General features: G+C 32.8%; 1 protein-coding gene and 2 long non-coding RNA genes across 4 annotated transcripts; 2 read left to right on the plus strand and 1 right to left on the minus strand.

Annotated features, from left to right (window-relative positions):
* Positions 1-519: 519 nt before the first annotated feature.
* Positions 520-2,108, plus strand: LOC141281890 (high affinity immunoglobulin gamma Fc receptor I-like). Its single transcript, XM_073813720.1, has 4 exons — positions 520-523; positions 653-943; positions 1,152-1,424; positions 1,783-2,108. Exons 1-4 carry the CDS (start codon positions 520-522, stop codon positions 2,106-2,108), a joined length of 894 nt encoding a protein of 297 aa, XP_073669821.1.
* Positions 2,109-2,146: 38 nt separating this feature from the next.
* Positions 2,147-10,036, plus strand: LOC135734073 (uncharacterized). Its single transcript, XR_010527123.2, has 3 exons — positions 2,147-2,285; positions 7,736-7,897; positions 9,059-10,036. It is a non-coding gene; the product is annotated as an uncharacterized lncRNA (long non-coding RNA).
* Positions 4,612-6,503, minus strand: LOC135734074 (uncharacterized). 2 transcript variants are annotated; one of them, XR_012336288.1, is made up of 4 exons: positions 6,285-6,503; positions 5,998-6,082; positions 4,847-5,591; positions 4,612-4,725 (listed from the first exon to the last, which is right to left on the minus strand). It is a non-coding gene; the product is annotated as an uncharacterized lncRNA (long non-coding RNA). The 2 variants fall into 2 exon arrangements; XR_010527124.2 differs by having other exon boundaries at positions 4,625-5,591.
* Positions 10,037-10,238: the final 202 nt, after the last annotated feature.

Raw genomic sequence — 10,238 nt, forward strand, 5'->3', positions numbered from 1 at the left:
TCGTCAATCATAATAATTATATCAACACAGTATGACCATAATGCTGTACTGTCAGATAAAATTAATTTGCTATTGCTTGTCACTCTGTAATTTTATAGCTGGACTACACAGCTGAAAGGGTTACAAAAAACATTATTGAAAACTTCATTTAATTGCATTATTTTATTATATTTTATTACAGCTTTACCCAAAATTACAGTGAGAGTAACACCAGACAGATCTGTGTTCACTGGAGAGACAGTCACTCTGAAGTGTGAGATAGAGGATCAGTACAGATCATTAAACTGGACATATCAGTGGTATAAAGACACAACTGAAGTGTTAAACTTTGAGAATTACACTGTAAACAGCGACTCTCTCACTATCACTGGAGTTACTGAATCTGATCAGGATGAGTTCAGCTGTAGTGCAGAGATACACGGACGACCACAAACTTCACTATCAAGCTCTGCTGTTTATCTCACAGTGAAGAGTGAGTTCAGTATTAATGTATGTAAAATAGAGAAATAAAGACATCTCATGTGTGTGTTAATTGAAAGAAAAATCACGTCACTGTTTTAAAAGGACCAAAATATTACATTTATTTATTTAAATGTGATCTGTAAAAAGTCTGTGATTTGAGTTTTTAAACCTTATTTTCTTCTTTCCTCAGCTTTGCCCAGAGCTACAGTGAGAGTAACACCAGACAGATCTGTGTTCACTGGAGAGACAGTCACTCTGAAGTGTGAGATAGAGGATCAGTACAGATCATTAAACTGGAGATATCTGTGGTATAAAAACACAACTAAAGTGTTTAATTCTGGGCGTTACACTTTAAACAGAGACTCTCTCACTATCAGAGGAGTTACTGAATCTGATCAGGATGAGTTCAGATGTAGTACAGGGATACACGGACGACCACAAACTTTACAATCAAGCTCCGCTGCTTACCTAACTGTGAAGGGTGAGTTCAATATCAATGTTACTGTAAAGTAAGGAAATAAAGACAGAAGCATTTCATGTGTGTTGATTATCACAAACATTGTTTTAGTAGAACCAGAAATCTATTGTTTTATTTCATTAATCATTCAGTTTTATAATTTCATGTAACTAGCCTGTAATGTGACTGTAATAAAGGCATCAGGATCTGAATGTGTTTTATTCTCTTACAGGATCAAAACCTAAACTCACATCAAATACTGAAGGATCTGTACTGACAGGTAACACAGTGACTCTGAAGTGTCACATTGATCATTGGTCTACTGAATGGAAGTTTTACTGGTACAACAACACACAAAACACTGAGAAGACGACAACAGCAACAAACTCTTACACAATCCACAGTGTTAAAGTTTCAGATGGAGGTCAGTACTGGTGTAGAGCTGGAAGAGGAAAACCAGACTATTACACAGACTACAGTGATGGACTGTGGATAAATGTTACAGGTGAGAGACAACATGACATTTAAGATGCCATGGATTTCAGTCATGGTAGACGTCATATGTAATGTGAGTCCATGAAAACCTTGTTCTGAAGCAATCTAATTGTAATCTAAAAGTCTTGATGATCTTGTGTGTAGCTGAATCTTTACTACGATGGGTGAATGGAGATTTATAAAACTAAAATAAATAAGCAAATAGTATAAAGGGAAAACCATCCATTGGCCCAATGGCGGAAACCAAAAAGGGTTATTTGGCTTTCTTGCTTACACTACATAAGCATTGAGTCAGCAGGTGGGCATTAAAGGAATATAGATTGTATTCCCATTAATAATTTTTTGTGTAATACATTGTGTTTGTACAGAGAGTCCTAAACCTGTAGTGAGTGTTGATCCTGACAAACAGCTGTTCAGAGGAGAAACTGTTACTCTGAGATGTGACATACAGGATACAGGAGACACTGAGTGGACATACAGCTGGACTGTAAAGAAGACAAATAACAGAAATATAATCACACAATGCAACACACAAGAGTGTAAAATCAACAACATTCAACCCACTGACAGTGGTAAATACACCTGTAGAGGAAAGATACGTGAACAAAACACTGAGATGAGTGATGCTGTTACACTGACTGTATCATCAGGTGAGTTTATATGTTTGTTCATCATTATTAGTGTGAAGAGATGAAGTGTAACATGTTATTCATGAGAGATTGATCACTTTCAGATAAACCCAAGCCAGTTTTAAGTGTTTCTCCACAGCAGTGGTTGACTGAAGGAGATTCAGTGACTCTGAGGTGTGAAGTTATAAATTCATCTACAGGCTGGACATTCAGCTGGTTCACTGTACAGAGTCACTCCCCAGGTAATGTCTGATATATACATCATCTGGTTTATAAGCAAAAACATAATTGAATATGATTGAATCAACATCACAGAAGTCATGTGTCAAGGTCAAATAAGATACAGTCTTTCTTCTGCTGAGTATGGCCACTTTAGCAGTCTCAAAAAAGGGCTTTATAGCGTCACTTGAGCTTAAAGGCGGAGTCCACGATGTTTGAAAAACGCTTTGGAAAAGGAGACGGGCCAACTACCAAAACACACTTATAGCCAATCAGCAGTAAGGGGCGTGTCTACTAACCGACATACTTGCCGGGTTGCGTATGTGTGGGGTGGGTCTATCAAAAGAAGGTCCAGATTCTATTGGGGTAGGGGCGTGTTTGTTTAGGTGATTTCAAATATCAACATTGGCTTTCAAACATCATGGACTCCGCTTTTAAGAAACAAGGTTATGGTACATTTGATGCCAGGTTAAATTTTTGTTCGTAAATGTTTTTTTATTTACCAAACAATTTTAAAGATGTCTATCTTACTGTGGCCGAGAAGTGCAAAACAACAAATTAAAAACACAAATGCAAATCTAAAAACAAAATAGAGTCTTTCCACCCTGATTGGCTGAGAAGACATGCTTAACACGCATTCACCTTTTTTTTTTTATTATTAAAAAACATAACTGAATACAAACATGAAAAAGTTACTATATAGGCATTGTATACATAAACATTACATAAAACATTACATAAAATGTAACAACTGTATATCAAACTCTGACTCATGTAGACATAGGATCCACAGCTAGAGTGTCAAATTTGGGAATTATCGTATGTCTGGCAACGTTGCGCAAGGTATTTACCTCAGTGTCCACAATAGCTTACACATTTTCATGTGCCTCTTTTCATATAGTAGACTCAATTGTGGAATAGTGAATTCCTTGGGGAAAACACAAGGGAGTGGTTTCGGACACAATAAAAAATGACAAATCTAAGAACTGGAAAAGGTAGGTACATTGCGTTGAATTGAATTGTTACTGCTGATTGGACAACACTTCTGCTTTATACTAATTTTATTTGGGGTAATTTTGTACACCAGCTAAACCATCGCTAGCTAATCTATAATAATACCTGCAATCAGAGGTTGCATTTATCATGACTCACCTTACAACACCATGTGAAGCAGATGAGTAAATTATGGACATTTGCCACCAACTGGATATGAGTGAGCATCACATTTACAAAAAAGCACCCTCAATGTAATGTCAAAAAGAAAGAAAATGTCTGGTTAACATGATCTGTGCCTGCAATGTCTACCCAGGTGAAAAAGAAATATATTTAAATAGTATTTTTTGGGACATACTTAATATATTTAAAAGCTACTATACTAAATGCATATTAAATGTATTATATTGAACCCACTTCAAATATATTAAATGCATTTCAAGATATATTTAAAGTCAATTTTAATCTATTTGCATTATATTTAATATATTGAAATTGTGTTAAATTGGAACAACTTCAAATATATTTAGTGCAATTTAAGTGTACTTCTTTAAAATTCATTTGAAATGCACTTCTCATACACTTAAAAATACAGTTAAAATACATTTAAAGCTTAATTTAACTGTGCTTTAAGAACACTTTAATAGTACTTCAGCATATTAGAAATATACTAGCATTACATTAATAGAAATGTATTAGCATTACACTACTATTTTATTATAAAGCTGTTTTTAATATTTAAAATGTTATATTAAAATCATTAAATATTAAGACACATACACAGATTTTGAATACAGAACAATTTAATATACTTCATATTGTGTTGTGTACATTACAAAAATACCTAAAGTAAATTAATCAAGCACAGAGACATACATAATCTCTTGACCAAAGAGAAACATATAAAACAAATATCAGAGAAATGCAATTACAGAGCTACTTCTATCAAATTGTACAACATTAACATTAAATGTATTAATGAAAAGTACACTATGAATATGCAATCACTAAATATCCATAAGCAATGATTATATAATAATCATAATGTAATTCTCTGCATAAAAAGTTAATGAAAAAAAAAATGTTTAAGTGCAATTTAAAGACGGAGTGCACAATGTTTGAAAAACGCTTTGGAAAAGGAAATTGGGCCGACTACCAAAACACACTTGTAGCCAACCAGCAGTAAGGGGCGTGTCTACTAACTGACATCCTTGCCGGGGTTGCGTATGTGTGTGGTGACTATCAAAAGAAGGTCCAAATTCTATTGGGGTAGAGGCATGTTTGTTTAGGTAATTTCAAATGTTAACATTGGCTTTCAAAAATAGTGCACTCCGCCTTTAACCAACTTAAAATAACCCTATAAAAAGCTGAACTAAAACACAAAACAGTTTAGATGTCACATGTTTAAGTGGAGGGTCACTTCTTGCAATTCAGACACCGTAGTAATTGAAGACTGCTTTATCACACGGTCTGTGAAAAGGAAACAGAATATACCAATTAACCAATAATGAATGAACATTTGGCTATCCATGTTTAAAATAAATTGGCATAGATATGCATGTATGGAAGTTTTGTTAACTTCTCAGTTTACCTTTTAAAGCTTTGACTGTGTCCTCATCAAGTGTGTCAGTTTTATCTGTCAGAGCAGTCTAAAAGTGGGAATGAAGATAGGATTAGAACAGGCTCATGAAATAAAGCAACCTGTGTGTATTACAGGATATGTTTTACATTGATAATTGTGTTTTATTTGAACCTAGATCATTTTCCATTGTTTGTCTATTGTGGTCTTGCAAACTTAAGGTTCACCTCTGTTTAAGGAGATTTAAGGAAATCAGAAATGATGCCAAACAGGGCTCCATTTTGCCACCTAAATTTGAGAGTGTGCCACTGAATTTTACATCCGGTCCCACATGTGCGACCAGCAAATTTGACCTTTTTTTTGTGATATGACACTGAATTTGAAACAGCACATTGTACTTTCTGAATCTATAATTTAAGTATTTATTAGTAATACAGTATAAATTAGTAGACATGTGAATATTTGGTTAGCATGTTGTTTTACCGTGTGTGCCCCTTAATTTTCTGGTTGCACCCCTAAAATTTTCAGTAGGGGGCCACTGTGCTCCTAGTAAAAAAAGTTAGTCTGGTGCCCTGCCAAATGGTATATGCAAGGATGACTAGGCCAAGTCCCTTACAGCTTTACAATAAAAAAACGGTTTTTACAAGAATAATTCAAAAGGACAGAAATTAGCCACCTGGAATGGATGTGTTGCAAACGTTTTTCTTCCGAATCACTCCACATTTGTCCCGATTCAAAAATGTCAATAGCAGTTGATCTGAAAAACAACATGCAGGTAAATGATGATTAATGATTTGTTTTCGTTTTAAGAATTATTTACCCCGAGTACAATATATTTAAGACAATATAATATAATCAAACCCAGCCTCGGCAGTTTTACAATCTCTCATAAAAGTATCCCTTCTTACAATGTCATTTTTGTGTCCATACAGTATGTAATTAGAAATACATTTAAAAATATACAAAAAGACAATAAGGTTGTCAAGATTGAACTGATATAAACATTAGCCATTGAACATTACTGGAGTTATAATAACCATATGGTCATATCATGGTATTTTCAGGTAAGACAGCTCAAACATTCATTTTAAACTAACGTTAGCGTTGCAAGAGAAACATTAGAAAAACTTAAACGTGAAATCAAATAGCAACAACAAACTTACCACCAAGAATAAGTCTTTCTATGCGCTATATCTTCATTTGTTCCTGTCTACTTGGGATCTGGTTGGTCATATTTATGTCGCTGTGCTAAAAAAAAATGAAAGGTTTTAATGATTTCTGAAATGCTTAAGAGAAATGCCTAACGTTAGTCAGAAAATAAAGATGTTTAAATTACCACACACAACACAGACATAACGTTACATAAAGCAGCTGGGTTAAATGTAATGTAATGTTTTAATTATTTAATAGTTAACTAAATAAAGAAATGTGAAAATCTGTCATCACTTACCCTCGTGTTGTCTCGTTCATCTCCAAACAAAAAGCGAAATACTTTTTCCCTCAACGTCAGATCCACTAAAACTGCTCATATTTTAAATCGAGTTGTTTTATCTTAGTCCTCTGGTGAAATATGATCGCCGATTAATTAAATAAATAAGTTTAATGCAGAGTCGCCATCTAATTTAACAGTTTATACGTTTAATGCAAGCAACCCCATGCACCGTGAACAACTGAACTAAACTGAACAAGTTTCAAATAGCACCGTGACGTGTTATACTATGACAACAACCAATCAGGTTTAGTCACGTGTGTTGTTTGAAATTAAACACTAGCAAACGTAAGATTTTAAGCAAATCTTTGAAAAAATAGTTTATTATGCAATCGGAATGATATAATGTTGAAATGCTTGAGGAAAGTTCAATGTTAGCTTATTACAATTAATGAATCATGTTTTGAAAAAAGTATGTTTTATCCAAATATACTAAAACTTCACTAGAAGTACATTTGTGTTTAGCATATTTCTTAAAAGTGTAATTATGCATATATTTATTACCAGCATACTTCTAGTACACTTAATATAAATACATAAAAATATTCTTAAGTTTAGCATATTTCTTAAAAATGTAATAAAGCATATATTTATTACCAATGTACTTCTAGTACACTTAATACAAATACATTAAAAATATTCTTAAGTTTAGCATATTTCTTTAAAATGTAATTAAGTATATATTTATTACCAATGTACTTCTAGTACACTTAATATAAATACATTAAAAATATTCTTAAGTTTAGCATATTTCTTAAAAATGTAATTAAGTATATATTTATTACCAATGTACTTCTAGTACACTTAATATAAATACATTTAAAATATTCTTAAGTTTAGCATATTTCTTAAAAATGTACTTAAGTATATATTTATTACCAGTGTACTTCTAGTATACTTTTAAAAAATACGTTTAAATGCAATTTAACGTATTTTTAATACACTTCAAATAAGTATGTTGGAAATACAAATGTATTATAAACATACTATTTGTATTTTAAGTATATTTTTAATACATTAAATACTACGTCTTTTTGACCTGGGTATACAGTTTTCTGTTGGGTCTCTTTAAAACTTGGATATTTTTGAACTGCAGAATGATCACCAAATTTGACAGGTGTCATCCAATCAGCAGTTACCATTCCATTAGCGCAATATACCTACTGTAGTACGCAACATTTGTTATTTTTTGTGACTTAATTTTGTTGACATGTGGCATGCAGAAAAAACTGATCAATTGTATATAATCACTGAGTTTAAATAAAGCTTGCTTATTTGTGTATTTATTAATTAATAAAGTATGCTGTTGGACAACCTGCAACACAATCAAGGACACATTTTGTGATCATTTTTCTTTCTTTACAACATAATGGGTAACACTGGCATATTTTGACTTTTTACTGTGAATTAAGATGGTTACCAGTTGGTGTCAAACAGCAGTGGAGGATCTAAAGGCATCTACACAGTGAGTTCAGTGACTGTGAAGCACACAGGAGTTTATATGTGCAGAGCAGAGAGAGGAGATCCAGTCTATCACACAGAGTACAGTAACACAAAGCCACTGTTTGTCAATGGTGAGTTCATCACACACAACTGTAAATTATGATAAGACAATTACAGTAGATTCAGGTCAATGTGTTACAAGTTAAAGTCCCCCTGTAGGTGATAATATTATCTCCTAAAACGTTCCTTTAAGTACTGGACAGCACATGTAGCCTTAAAGATGTTTCCTGTGATAAGAATTTCTTTAACAACAAAAATCATTTTAAAGACACATGAAGTATGTGTACACATCGGGTGTGCATTATTTTTCAATAATTTAACGTCCCGGAGTCAATTATTCTGCTTATACTACGGTTACCACACCTCAAGACATCGATCACATGATATTAAAAGGGATTTGTCCGTTTTTTGTACCTAAATCGCTATTGTGAGTAGGACTATTTCTTACGCGTCTCATCCAACGGCTCTTTTGCTTGTTCCAAAACAACATTTTAAAGCTGGCAATGCACTGTAAAAAACCCAATTAATGAAATGTTGGACGGGCAAAAATATATAAGTTAAACCAATTTTCTTGTTTGAGCTAGTTGAGAAGACATATTATTTTAAGTCTACATAAATCTTTGTTTAAAACATTAAATGAATGGTTATTTTCAAATTCAGTCAACATTCAGAATGGCTTGTGTTGACTGAACTAATTAAAACAAATCTGGTAAATATGTGGACTTATGACAGCTATGTTTCCTGACAACAAAATGCTCATAATATTACTGTTTATTTGGTTACAAAATGTAATTGTAAGAGTTGTTCAGGCGTGAATGTATGTGCTTTAAGTTTAAATATGCGGTCGGTTAATAAAGATAGCGTGGAGGTATTTTAGTTATGATAACCTGGATATAGGGTTGGTTTACCGGACAGGGTTTAGGACTCGGTCTTAATTATAATTGGGACATTTTTGCAAACAAACCTTATAAAATACAATTCTGGCATGCATTTTGAGACAAAACAACAATAGCACTCATATGTTAAGAGATGTCAGTATTTTAGTCAGTGATAAGCCCTGTCAGAGAAAACCTCCCAATAGTGTTTAATTCAATTACGTGTGATGTCTGAGGGAAATTTGGCCTAACGTTAACGTTATTTTAGGGAATAAAGTCTTTCACCGTCAAGCTTTATTATATTAAACATGTATTATTTATATATGTGTGTGTGTGTATTTATATTCCTCTGTCCAGACCGGAGATGATGTGAGAGGCAGACCATGAGGGATACATGTCTCCTCTTGTACGGGCAGAAGTTCTCATAATGACCCTGCAGATGTTCTGACTGACTTTGGAGTGCTTTTTAGGCTGTTTTATGCCCTCTGTTTAGAGAAGACTTACTGTAATTCTGTATGTTCAGTCTGTGTGATAAGTGAATAAGTGAATTAAAAGCTTTTGTTTTAATGTGACTGAAGTTAATAATTTGTTAACAACACCAGCATAAATTATTTGATGAATAATTTAAATTTTTTTTATTAAAAATTCGCAAATAATAAATATTAATTGAAGAAACACATAATACATTGAGTAAATACTTAAATTTTAATTGACAGAGTCTTTGCTGTAAGTTTTTAAAGATTCAACTGATTAAAACATTTTAGTTGAATGAACTATAAAGCTAATTGAGCAAACATACTTTTTTATATTTGAGTCAAATTTGGGCCAACAAAAAAACTATAATTCAGGTAACACTTTGGAGACAGAAATTGAGTGAACGTAAAATTTCTGTTAGTCTGAAGTAGTGGATTCCTGATATCTGGCTCCTTTTCATTTCTGTATATAATTTTCAATGATTTTGAAATCAGATACTTATTAATATTTATTGTCCCAGAAATTAAAGTGATTTGAATAAATTATTTATGCTTATAAAGTAATGTTATTTATATAATGTATAATTGTTCACTAAAAACTTTCTATGTTCTAGTTCACAATATGCTTGTTTCTCTTTGTTAAAATCACAAATAAAACAATTACTTCTTGTCATAGTCCTTAAATATAACTTTCTGTACGAAATTCTAGGTGTGCTCTGAACTTGACATCCATGTGTGGACGTTTTCTAAGTTTATCTATAGCTTAATCATTCAACATCACGAAGTTTGACATAATGACATAGTTTAATTTTATTTGTTAAAGTACAAATACTTCTGTATTGAGTATGTGTGAGAAGATCGTCCTAGGAACTCATTGTTGAGGGTTGCGGATGAATTCTGCTGAGTGAACTGCAAAAAAAATCTCTTCAGTAAAATTTCTTCTATGAATATCATCTCTGACCTCTGGTCTTCATTTATCATCACTAATCATTGGCTCTGTATATCACCTACAAGTCGGTAAATAAAATGCCTTATTTTCACAAATGTCCCTTCAGCCATTTCAT

This window comes from Paramisgurnus dabryanus, chromosome 3, assembly GCF_030506205.2.
Source record: "Paramisgurnus dabryanus chromosome 3, PD_genome_1.1, whole genome shotgun sequence".
Lineage (NCBI taxonomy): Eukaryota > Metazoa > Chordata > Actinopteri > Cypriniformes > Cobitidae > Paramisgurnus > Paramisgurnus dabryanus.

Bases quoted from the DNA above. Each gene is read 5' to 3' on its own strand.
- LOC141281890 (XM_073813720.1), top strand. The intron at 944-1,151 runs GTGAGTTCAATA...ATTCTCTTACAG, and splicing joins TGCTTACCTAACTGTGAAGG to GATCAAAACCTAAACTCACA. The intron at 1,425-1,782 runs GTGAGAGACAAC...GTGTTTGTACAG, and splicing joins ACTGTGGATAAATGTTACAG to AGAGTCCTAAACCTGTAGTG.